At 36.3% G+C, this 12,438-nt stretch overlaps 1 protein-coding gene, 1 non-coding gene and 2 pseudogenes across 2 annotated transcripts; 3 read left to right on the top strand and 1 right to left on the bottom strand.

Moving 5' to 3' along the window:
• The first annotated feature begins 1,461 nt into the window (after positions 1-1,461).
• TRNAG-GCC lies at positions 1,462-1,532 on the top strand. The gene has a single exon. It is a non-coding gene; the product is annotated as a tRNA-Gly (tRNA).
• A 3,614-nt stretch (positions 1,533-5,146) lies between these two features.
• Positions 5,147-6,432, bottom strand: LOC120204020 (annotated as a pseudogene).
• Positions 6,433-6,777: 345 nt separating this feature from the next.
• LOC120204218 (arogenate dehydratase/prephenate dehydratase 1, chloroplastic-like) lies at positions 6,778-7,759 on the top strand. The gene is made up of 5 exons (XM_039204338.1): positions 6,778-6,836; positions 6,909-6,998; positions 7,081-7,148; positions 7,266-7,347; positions 7,669-7,759. Exons 1-5 carry the CDS (start codon positions 6,789-6,791, stop codon positions 7,687-7,689), a joined length of 309 nt encoding a protein of 102 aa, XP_039060269.1. The 5' UTR covers positions 6,778-6,788; the 3' UTR covers positions 7,690-7,759.
• A 3,062-nt stretch (positions 7,760-10,821) lies between these two features.
• Positions 10,822-12,315, top strand: LOC120204217 (annotated as a pseudogene).
• The last annotated feature ends 123 nt before the right edge of the window (positions 12,316-12,438 follow it).

The following is a 12,438-nucleotide window of genomic DNA, read 5'->3' as shown; positions in this document are numbered from 1 at the left end:
AATACTATAAATAATTATAATAAAACTAATATAGAAACTCAAATAATTCGACTCGACTTCAAAATATTTCAAGTTAAGTTCGGGTTGTAAAATACGACTCGTCAACTCGAATAACTCAAAATTTTTTAACTTGACTTGATCGAATGTTCACCCCTAGGTGAGAGGGAGTTATAACCATGGTTTTAAAACTGTGAAATTAAATCTTATCCTCCAAGTTTTAAGGATTAATAATTTTTTTATATTAAGCCTTGACCCTCATGTTTCTAATTCATTACATCTTTCATTTTAAAATTAATGAAATATTTAAGTTTTGGTATCCAACTTTTTCTAATTTAATTAGTAGGACCCTGTCAGTTTCGAAATTAAACATCTTGACCCACTATGATTTCATCCAAGTTCATTCCCCCCCCCCCCTCTCTCTAATGAGGGTTTTCACGTGAAAACTCTGATAATGTACTAAACCCTACAAAACATATACATATACATACATATATATATATATAAAAGTTATGATCTCCTCCTTTTCTCGTATTTATTGTTTTAATTGAATAAGAATTGAAAGAACCAACTAGGTCTCACATACACATTAAACAAGAACCAATACATAACTAGAGAAGAAGTACTTAAAGTTACTGAAACTTGAACATCACGGCACAGATTTACGAAAGCAGTTAATACACAATATGGTAGGCCGGTGAGAGCTTGAAAGAAGTCGCTACCTTTTTTTCTGCCAACAAAGTAACATAATACTTACTTCGACCTTCGCTCCTTGGCCATGGTTAAAAGTTAGAATGCGTAAATAAACATAGTGCTTAATAAATTATTCGTAAATCTTTTGGTTATGTGAGATCGTTTATTAAGTAACAAACTAGCTCTCGGACAGACAATCTTAAAAATAAACAAACGAATATAAACATGATATTGAAAATTTAAACAAACATGAATTGAGCATGAACAACTCCAAAGATAAACAAACGAACACAAACAAAGATTTGCTCGTTGAAGGTCGGTTCATTTAAACCTCTATTAAAATCCATTTACTTCCAAGCTTAACGTACGTTTTTCTTTTCCTCTTACTGCGAAAGCACTTGTTCATCATCTGCTGCTTGATGATGATGATGATGATGGGTTGGGAACTAAGCCATTTGCTTGCATGCAATTGGTGAGCGGAATGAAAGACTTGTTGCACGCGCAAAAGGTTGGTATTGCAGTAAAGCTGAGCACAAGGTTAATAAACGGGGGTACCTAATGCACCAGTAGCTCTCACTGTACTACTTGGTTTCTGGTTAATATTCGTGTTTATTATATGAACATATAAGACTGTAACTTTAAAAAAAAATTGAATATGCAAATGAGATTAATGTCATTATTGGCATGTTCTTCAACTTTTTCTTAAAGTTTGTTCTTAGATTTTCTATTCTTATCAATTTTGATTTTTATTTCTATGTACTTGATCAACAAGCACCAGTGGTCTAGTGGTAGAATAGTATTCTGCCACGGTACAGACCCGGGTTCGATTCCCGGTTGGTGCATCCGCGAAGCAGTGATGATAATTGCGCTGCATTTGAAGATTTGGGTTCTTCAAAATAATCTGCATGATGGATTATACGATAGCGTTTCGGAGCTTCTTTTTTTATTTTGTTACTGAACAGATTCATGAACCGTCGAAGAGAACAAAACTATATTATATCTTAATATTACGCTCATCGTATAGAATTCAAATTATTATTAACAAATACTTCCTCCGTCTTATTAATTGTGTTTATTATTGATTTTCAAAAGTTAAATTCTTTAAATTTGGACGGGTTGGTTCAAGTGGTAAGCAGCTTGATTCCGCTTAAGTAAGGTTTCAGGAATAGACGATCATGAAGAATTCAATCTACCTTAATATTACACTCGTCAAAGGGAATTCAAATTACTAATAACAAACACTTCTTCTATCGTATTATTTTGTCATCTTGAATGGAAGATCATGAAGAATTCAATCTTTTCACTGTAAGCGCAGTAATCATCCCTACTTCAAGAAATGCACCAGTCGGGAATCAAATATGGGTCTATATCGTGACAGGGTACCATTCTACCGCTAGATCATTGGTGCTTGCTAAACGATTGAAGAGAACAAAATTATATAACTTTGATTTCATTTATATGGATTGACTATATGATACTTTCTTACATTATCATTCAAGTGGGATTTGATTCTTAAAAATATATTAACAAGTTTGATTCACTAATCATTTTATAAGGAATACAATGGTGTACGTGTCTTAATATCACACTCATCATATAGAATTTAAATTATTATTAATAAATACTTCCTCTGTCCTACTACTTCTTCCGTCTTAATAATCGAGTTTATTTTTTGTTTTTAAAAGTTAATTTCTTTAAAATTTGACTCTGATTATTTTTAATATTCTAAAATAACTGAAGAGAATTTTTTGAAAGTTTAGATGGGGCATTATTTTATCGTCTTGAATTATACGATCGCGAAGAACACAACCTTCACTATAAGTGCAGTAATCATCACTACTTCAAGAAACACACCTGTCGGAAATCGAACTCGGGTCTATACCATGGCAAAGTACTATTCTACCGGTAGATAACTGGTGCTTGCTAAACAATCGAAGAGAATAAAATTATATAACTTTGATTTCATTTATATAGATCGTGCATTTGTTACTTTCTTACAATATCACACTCATCATATAGAATTTAAGTTACTATTAACGTATTTATTTCTTTGTATTAGGGTTACTTTCGCATTGATTTAGTTCTCGTAGTTGTTTAATTGCATCAATATTTAAAATATTTACTATTATTTGAGGTTTTAAGTTGGAATATAGGGTTTAAGATCTAGGGTTTTAAGTTGAGGTTTGAGGTTTAAGATGATGCAATTAAACATTTTCGGGGACTAAACTAATACGAAAAATATAAAAAAATACCACAGTAATTTGAATCATATTCTATAGTGAATTAGTGATACATCAACAATCCAATGATGAAATACAAGTTTAAATGATCAAACATGCAATCAAGAGTTCATCTTCGGATCTTCCATCTTGGATGCCTCGAACTCACTTGCTTGGCTCCTCGTCGTGCTCTTTTCGACGGGTGAGTACCGGAGGGGCAGTCATCGCATAGGATCCAAACGTTGCTCTGGCATTATAGTTGCCTCGATCTCTTCGTCTATCCTCTTCCAGATTCTAGACTGACTTTGAGCATACTGGAGAACGATAATCGTCTCGCTTTATCATCTCATAGTAACATTCGCAGTGCATCGCCTGACCACGTTTCATTATAGCGGTACTCCTAACATATAGGACAGTGATGCTGCATAAAGTTCTCCTTGCAAACAATGATTGTTTTGCAAGATCCACACTTTTTGCTATGAAAAAAGTTATCCCGATCACCAACTCTACAGATCCTACCCTCATTGCAATGAAAGTGCTCTACTATCATCATCACAGAACTTGTAAAATATGTCTCAAAAATATTCTCCCATATTGACGCCACCATTTGAACAAAGTTTAGCAACCGGCTACTCTCTGTCACAAACCAAACAAATAACTTGTTCAAATGCATTTTTCGTGGAATTTTGATTAAAATTAGTTTTATAAAAGTTGGAGAGTCTTGATCACTACAATTTTACTTTTATATGTTCAAGTTTTGATCTTTAAATATGCAAATTGATCGTAATTGTTATGTCATGTCAACTACAGCCTCACATTCCAAGCAAGTAAGCAAAAGCATAAAATTACAGTATCTTAAAGTGGTTAAATTTGTGGACTTTTCGAATGTTGAATGCAGACCTCATTTTAGCTGAATCCTTAGAAAACTGATTAAGATGCGTGAGGAGGCTAGGCGATTGTTTTATCCTTTGCTAATTGGCTGCAGATTAAAGGTGGTTGGATTTGGGATAATATTCGGGAAAGGAAGGAGAAGGTTAGTTGGCATCGGCTTGTATGGTTTCCGGCTCATGTTCCAAAATTTTCCTTAATTTCTTGGATGTTGATTCTTGACAGATTGCCTACAAGGGACAGATTGGCTCGGTTTGGTATGGTGGCTGATAATGTGTGTGGGTTGTGTGAGATTGGGATGGAATCTCGAAATCATCTTTTCTTGGAGTGTTCCTATGCGAGGGAGGTTTGGGGTGCTGTAATGCACTCTTGTGGGTTGCAGCAATCGGAGCTGCACTGCTGGGATGATAATCTTCGATGGATGGTCATGAATATGAAGTGTAAATTCTTAAAGTAGCTTGGACTGGATTTGTGTATTTCATTTGGGAAGAACGTAATCATAGGTATTTTAGAGGGTCGATTCGTTCGGCTGGTACAATTGTCAATATAATAAAAGAGGCTATTAGGATTAAGTTATATAGATGTTACATGAATAAGATTTTCCAAACATCTCATCAATCGAAGGAGTGACGGATTCAGAAATATTTTTAAAAGTTGGAGATTTGTGTTGTCCAAGATAGTCTGATAATCAGATTATATGATAGAGCTTCCGAGATTCTTCTTCCTTTTCCTCTTGAGTGAGAAAAATCCGGTGATATGGTCCATGCACTCAAGTTGTTCGATAAAATTGCCGAACCGAAAAGTGTGCTCCTTTGGATCAAAGGTTACTCTAGGACTTATTGGTCCAAAAATGGGATTCCATTGTATTTACACATGTTGAGACAGAATGTTAAGCCTCATAATTACACGTTCCCTTTCCTTTTCAAGGGTTTTGACAGAAAATGTCGAAGTTTTCGTGTGGGAAAGAGTTGAATTGTAGAGTTCATAAAGTCGTCGATACTACCGAAATGGCAGCTAAGCAGATTCTTGAACTAGATCCCGAAAATGGGTTGTGTAAACGTATTTGAATCTTTTAGAGAGAACAATATTCTCTTTTATCGCTGGAAGTCACTCAATAGATTCACGTATCCCCAAAAGCGATGAAGGGTTTGATCATAAAAGCTAGTAGCAGTTGGTGATGATTGACAATGGCATGCGCATGAAGAAACTCTGAAAAAAGAAAACAGCAAAGGGTGAACGATAATGAGGTTTTTTCTCCTGGCAATAGAGAAGGACCACTTGTAGGATGTGTTCTCTTTGAGATCTCGCAATTCGCTATACACTCTCCTTTGTCTCTGAGTAAGCTTGGCTTTGCTTTACAAATGAATGCCGGACTTATCATCCACATTGGTCCAAGTATATCCACTAGGGATAGCAAAAGGATCCGGTTGTTTCGCCGTTGAAGAACTCCACCGTTGCTGTTGCTTGCTAGTCGACAATGATCGACTATTGCTTCACCTCAGTCAAGCCGTCGTCGACAATGACGGTAACGATGAGTTATATTTATCCAACTTCAGATCATCCTCTGTTTGGCCTCTTCCAACTCCACTACTGGAAAAATATCTAGGACTCGAGAGTGGGGTGAAGAACTGCTCCGTCGATTGGAGTTCGGCGAATTTCGTGAACGTTATCACCACCCCTTACGGTCGGAACAACCGGAATTGCAACCTGCAAAACCCCAATAGACAATTAGAGACCAATCGTTGTCTGAAAAACACAAATCGTAAACAACATTGGTCCTACACGATTCATTTAGACCAAACCATGTCAAATTAAAATATATGACTAAAGGTTAAATTTGGAATAAAATATAGGGACTAAAATCAGAATTTGACCATTCCAAAAAATTAATAAGCCGCGTCTTACCTTAACCGAAAATGTGCCCGGCGGGAATTTAGTGGTCAGCAGCTCTCGCATCAAGTAAAGGTAACAATTCATCTGTTTTTAAAGGAAATTGTTCCGTTAACCAAACAGACGGCCGCAAACTTCGAACGTACTCTTTTCTCTTTCGTAATTGGAGGCGGCAGTACAGGTTTCGCCGTCACGAACGACGTCGATCTTCTAGGAGGCACCGTTGCAGCCGAAGGGAAAAAGTCCACACTCTTTCTCCCTACAGAAATCCACTCTCTATCTTCTTTTACGAAGCTACTGTGCCTTCTTCTCTCAGGCATTACGAAATTTGGTTTTCTCATACGAAGAAACCATCATCGTCTTCGTCGAGCTGTAATGGTAACACTTGTTCACTTCCGGCGACGTCGATTTCGGAACCCACGACTTTTCGTGACCTGAAGCTGAAAATCACGTTATGTGCGTGGTACACTTTGGCTTTCCATTCACCGTCGCGTTTCCAGATCGTTCAGGTACCGGAAGGGGCTATTTTCCCGACGAACGGAATTACATAGCTTTCGAAATGAAAAGAGATTTCCATGTAGAAATCAGGCATTCGGCGGATGACGGCGATTACGAGAGGAAAACGGCGGCGCCACTTGCACCAGGCGGAGCGGTTGTGGAGTTTTAGTAGAACCAATGCAATGTCGGAGTTCCGGCGACGGAGCGCTTCCTGGAGAGAATTCCAACCCGCCGCGTTCTGGAGCATATCTCGATATCATATTATTTTCTTGTTTGTTCTGGAAGTCGCCAAATCTTAACATGTAAAATATATTATCACTTAGGAATTTGCTTTATCGAATGTGCAAACTTCGTGCCAAGGTTGGGCATTTCGATTCTTGAAGTCTTAGTTTTGCTAAGAATATCCTCATTTTCAGGCACTTGCTCAATGTGATATGGCCCTTACCAACTTAGGCATTATTAGAGTTGGTGCTGATGATTCTGCTGGTGCTGCTCGGGTACTTTCGAGATCTTCTTGTGCTAATTCAATTTCTTCGTGTTGTATCTTGTTCGTTTCTTGTTATTTTATTGTTCGTGGTTCTACGCACCATGATACCGGAACAGATGGTTGCAAGAGAACCCATAATTCCCGGAACGGACAGGGTTTATAAGGTATACCTCCTTGAACTTGGTCATTTATTCGGTTATTGTGTCTCTTTCGTTGATAATCTTTCGACTTTCCAGACCAGTATAGTTTTTACTCTAGAAGAAGGTCCTGGCATGCTATTCAAAGCCTTGGCTGTGTTCTCTCTAAGGGATACTAATCTAAAAAAGGTAACTATAGCAGTGTCATCTTTGTCTTATCATTATCGGAGACGATTCTGATTGTTATCTCGCCTCTTGGAGCAATTTTCAGATGGAGAGTCGACAACAAAAAGGGCGTCCTCTGAGGGTCGTCGACGATTCTAACAGAGGGAGTGTCATGTAAGTGTAGTATACTCGTATTCAGATAGAAAAAGCAAAACACATTTTTCTTGACAGTGGGATTATCATAACTAGTGATCAAATTAATGTTATTAATCCGTTGATGTGTGGTTCCAGGTACTTCGACTATCTTTTCTACATCGACTTTGAAGCTTCGATGGCTGAACCGCGTGCCCAAAATGCATTGGAACATTTACAGGTCAGTCATTTCACAGTCTTTTATTACGTCTCTAACTCATAACGACCATATTTTTCCTACCAAATCTCTTCCTTTTCTGGCCTGAAGAAGCAATTGGAATCCATACATTCTGAAATTTCAATGCGATGCTGGTGCTCGAGTCTGCATGTATTGTTTCTTTGAATATCGAAATCTCACCGGTGTGAGATGCACTCTTAACTAGCTTGATTTCCAAAGCTCTGGTGTGTGATGCACTCTTAACTAGCTTGATTTCCATAGCTCTGTTCGTTTCCTTTAATTCACGCGGAGTGAATCTGAAGATGAATTGTGTGCCCCTGGCAAGAATATGCCGGATTTCTCTAAGTCCTCGGTTCCTATCCGATGGATATGGTTCTATAGATGGATATCTCCCAAACTCAGTAGATTATGTCATCGTATACCTCAGTTTTCTTTCAAACCTGCAACGACGGTGACGGTTCGACCCACAGGTGATGCATGTACATGTAAGTCTTTTCTTGATCCAACTGAAGATGAAAGGAAAGTTCTATAGACGGAAATCGTTGGAAGGTCGACTTATTAGTTCGAAAGCTTATTCGACATGAACTATTTTTCTTTCTTTTCTTTCATATTTAGCTCTTTTGTCTCCATAGGTTTTCGTCACCCTCCTAGAGAAGGGGTGTGCAATGTTGTGAAATTTGGAACATTAGAGACAATGCAAAGTCACAGTGACACCAATATATCCCCCACTTGAGGGCCTTCAACCTTTGAAACTCAACTTCGGTTGCCAGTTTTCTCACAATTATTATTATTTTTATTCCCACCCATCCAACAAAAATTGGATTTTTCATCGTATCCGTTAAGAAATGGAGATGCCGGAGATGGATTTATCATGATGGCATTGAATATTATTTTTTCGATTTAAAGTTAAATTTAATATGATTTCAATGAAACTCGATTCTCAAATTTAAATAGGATTTAATGACTTTCATTTAATTTAAAGTTTTAATTGAAAAATTTATCTAATATAATATAACATTTAACTTTTGACATTTGACATTTCATCCAAATTAAAAATAATTAAATAGAATATTAATTTGTCAAATTAATAATATTAATTCAAAATAAAATTTAATAGAAGGTCATGCTAACATAATTTTTTATCAAAATTCAATTAATAATATATAAAAGAATATTTTTATTATTATTTTGGATCAAGTTCTCATCTCAAGTCTTTTTTTTCTGGTAATCAGTTTACTTATTTATATAAAATAGGAAAAGCACCTCAAAGAAAGAATCCCACATGGATAAGTAAGAGCAGGTATTAGGTATTTATATATGTTACTACCCACAGTATTTATTGCCGAGCTTTGTAACGGGAGCTTGTGACCCGAGTGGGGGCACTAGGATGGTGGAACATGGGTTTGGCTCCTTGAGTCGGATCCCACGTGGCTTTGCCATGGCTTGCCCGTTCCAAGCCAGGAGTTGAGTCATGGGACGTCGGTGAAAACAGTGGGTGTCGTGGCTCTTAGAGCGAAGGGCACTGCGTGAGGCTGGTTTCACAGAGCAGCGAAGACCTTCCTCTCTTGGCAGTGGGAGGATAACAAGCTTGATCCACTAAGATCCAACGTGTCTCACCGAGCCGATCTTAACTGAACCACCATCTTTTTTTTCTGCTGCTAAACTTGAACTCTTTTTCTGTTTGTTTCCTCCCAAAATGAACCCACTTTTCTCAGGGATTACTTTAAGTTTTCTGGGAATTGGACTGCAGCTGGGTTGAAGACAACAGAAGCATATCACTTCGCCATTGTTGGTATGAAGTGCTTGATTAAATGTTATTATACCCTTTTTTTTTAAGATGTGAACTTTCCTTGAAAAACCAAGTGAATAGCTATTGGAGTCTCTTGGAGAACCATGCCTATGTTGTTTGATTTTCAGTACTCTGTTGTTTATTCTTCGTTTCTCCTCTATGCCCTCTTTAGTCCTATAATCTGTAACAGCTCTATCTGATTTAATGTTCACTGTAGCAGATCCACAATCTCTTCAATAGCATGCAAAATCTCATGACAGCCTCTGTTTGCACCCTAAACTGTCTTCTATGCCATTCATCTCAAATGCAGTAAACAAAAGCATTTTTAGCTAATTTAAGGGTAAATGTAAGTAAGGATTTATCCTTGAGATAGATCGAGGCCCATTCAAGCTCCGCATCTCAATCCATTGCTCGCGTGGCAAGGTTACACTATGCCAAAATAGCCTCCCAAATACTCCTAGAAAACGAGCACTCAAAAAGGAGATGGTTTCTGGTCTCAAGACCATCACAAAAAACGCATCGCTCATCCACAGTGAGTCCTATATGCAATAACCTATCCTTCGTGAGAAGCCTTCCCAAGATAGCCATCCACCAGATGATCTCGTGCTTTAGAACATCACGAGGGAACCACAGAGACCTATGCCAGGACACCGACACTCAACTCTAATCCTTGACAATATATATATATATTTTTTTTTGTATTTTATATAAATCACCAATTAAGATTTTATAATCTCATATCCCTTAAAATATTAATATATTTTTTATGTTCGCACCCCTAACACAAATCTGTGTATCCCTCCCCGTATATAATGTTGTTCATAGACTGTTAACTGTACCGTTTAGCCTAAATGGTCGGTTAACTGTTATAACGGTTATGTGATTTTTCTAACCGTAAACTAAGGTTAACCTATTACAATTATTTGTCACTTTTTTTTCATAATTTATACTACAAAAAATATAGAATTTAACACATACTTACGTCGGTGTAAATATGTACATCTCTATATTTTAATACTTAACAATAAACACATAATTATATTGGTGTAAGTATGTTTCTATAATAAAAAAAATAAAATAATATATATATATATATATATATATATATATATATATAAAGTTATTAGTATACAAATTTTATTGAATATCTATATAAATTATAAGTAATAGAAAATTATTTTAAGTTATTTGTGTAAAAATATAATAAATTATAAATTTAATTTATTAATAGATAACTGTTGGTTAACCATTATCAAAATCTGTAATTGTAAGTCTGTAACCTTAATCGTTAATTATCATATTTAGCGATCGATTAACCGAAATCGTTTAGTATTAACATTTTTGTTAATTAATCTGTTAAATATAATAATTATATAGTTAATGATTACGGTTAACGATTCCGATTTTTTTAACACCCCTACATGTATATATGTATAATCTAAATTTGAAACTTTGGTATCATCGTATAATTTTAACAAATTGGTTGATTCAAGTATATTAAAAGCCCAAACTGATCTGAATACTTGAAAAGCCCAATACTTACAAGGTCCCAATTTGTAGAAAGAAATTTAAAGAAAGATTTCGAATAAACAAAAAATATAAGGGGCCTTCTAGAAAATAACCCGAAAACCTTTAATATAAGACTCAACGTTGCTTGCGAGAATTGCGGTTCTTCTTCTTCATTAATGAAGAACTGAACTGATCTGATCTGTGCTTTACGGTGTTGGGGCTCCATTGTTACTGAAAAAAGAAGAAGCTTGCTTTACGATCTTAATTTTGATCTTTTTTGTGGGTTTCCAATAAAAGGAAATAACGTTTAAAGATGATCCAGTTATTGTTCATTGTGATATTCGTAGATTGTGGTGATCGTCTCAGTATCCTTCAAAACACCTTTAAGGAAGCTGATATTGCTGATTCTGGATGGGGGTCAAGAGGGGAAGTGGACCAATAGTAGTGAAGACGGTGGCCGGAACAGTGGCCGTTGTGATGTTGTCGTCCGTTTACAGCATGATGATGATCAAGAAGCGTGGGATCGAGGATGGGAACATTTCTCAGACCGACGAGATTCTCATGGCCAAAAACCTCCTCGAAACTACTCTCATGGGTAATTTAATTCTTTACCACTTTGAATTTATTGGAACCCTAACCCTAAAATTTTCTCTTATATTCGGGATTTCAATGTGTTTTTTGTCATATCATATGAAATTGTAAATCCATTTCGAAATTATCATGGTCGGGGCTTATTGATTGAACTTTGTTACCAAAAATGGCTCTCTCTCCATTGACTTTCGAATCAATTTGTACAATCTCAATCGGAGAATGCTAGCTATTCCATTCACTAACACTAAAACATAGTTTAATATTAAGCTATTGAGTAAAACAAACAACGCTTCACATTCTGATAAATTATGTTCATGTAAGTGGAGAAGATTGCTCTATTGAATTGCATTTCATTCCTCATACCGGACGGATACATTCCGAAATGAATCCTGGTTCTAAATTCTAATACTATCAATAGGCTTTTAATTTTTATCCGATTCCCGGAAATGTATACACTGTTTTTCTTTATTCTATGGTTATTTACTTCTCGTATTAGTTCCCAAAAGGTGTTATTGTAGGCTATGCTGCTCAGACTCTTAATTTTTCTTGATGTATCCATGTCTGACATTCATGCCCGGCATATGGATATTAGTATATGAGCTCAAATACATGGAAAAACTTAGAAAAATCTAACTATATCCGTGTCGGATAAATACTCGTATTTTACACTTAGACCGAGTTCAAGTGACATAGATTGTAGGCTTCATTCAGCTTGAATTTGATTGGGGTAGTCTCTTGGCTTCCTTTAGGTCTGATGAACTTTGTGTTTGTAATGGTGGGGGGACTCTTTTTTTGCAGGGGGGTTGCTGTTCCATGCATATATTATAGACAAATTACACCATTATATTAAAGAACTCCGTATAAGAAGGAAGACGATGGATACTGCCAAGAAACAAGGTCAGGGGTTTGAAGATGCAGGTGGCTCAGGCACGGACAAAGTTACGGCGTTGCAGGAAGAAATAGCCACTCTGAGGGCAAGGATTAGGCAGCTGGAATCTGACTAGAACTTGTCACATTCAAGTGGTAAGAAGAATGAAATACCAAAGGAATTTGAACATCTCTTGTAGTTTCACTAGCATTTTTCAAATAAGTTTCTGCAGGAGTCTTGATTCAAAACAATAAGTAAATTTAACCATTCATATTTAAACGTTGTATCAATTTAGTTTTTACTCTTATCTTAAATTGTTTGTTTTTCTCCTAGATTT

This window comes from Hibiscus syriacus, unplaced genomic scaffold, assembly GCF_006381635.1.
Source record: "Hibiscus syriacus cultivar Baekdansim isolate YM2019G1 unplaced genomic scaffold, ASM638163v2 tig00010533_pilon, whole genome shotgun sequence".
Taxonomy (NCBI): domain Eukaryota; kingdom Viridiplantae; phylum Streptophyta; class Magnoliopsida; order Malvales; family Malvaceae; genus Hibiscus; species Hibiscus syriacus.
This window is presented reverse-complemented; position numbering and strand designations above follow the sequence as displayed.

Excerpts from the sequence above, each read along its gene's own strand:
- LOC120204218 (XM_039204338.1), top strand. The coding sequence starts at position 6,789 with ATGGTTGCAAGAGAACCCATAATTCCCGGAACGGACAGGGTTTATAAG. Across the intron at positions 6,999-7,080 it reads GGGATACTAATCTAAAAAAG|ATGGAGAGTCGACAACAAAA; the intron begins GTAACTATAGCA and ends AGCAATTTTCAG. Across the intron at positions 7,348-7,668 it reads ATGCATTGGAACATTTACAG|GAATATGCCGGATTTCTCTA; the intron begins GTCAGTCATTTC and ends TGCCCCTGGCAA.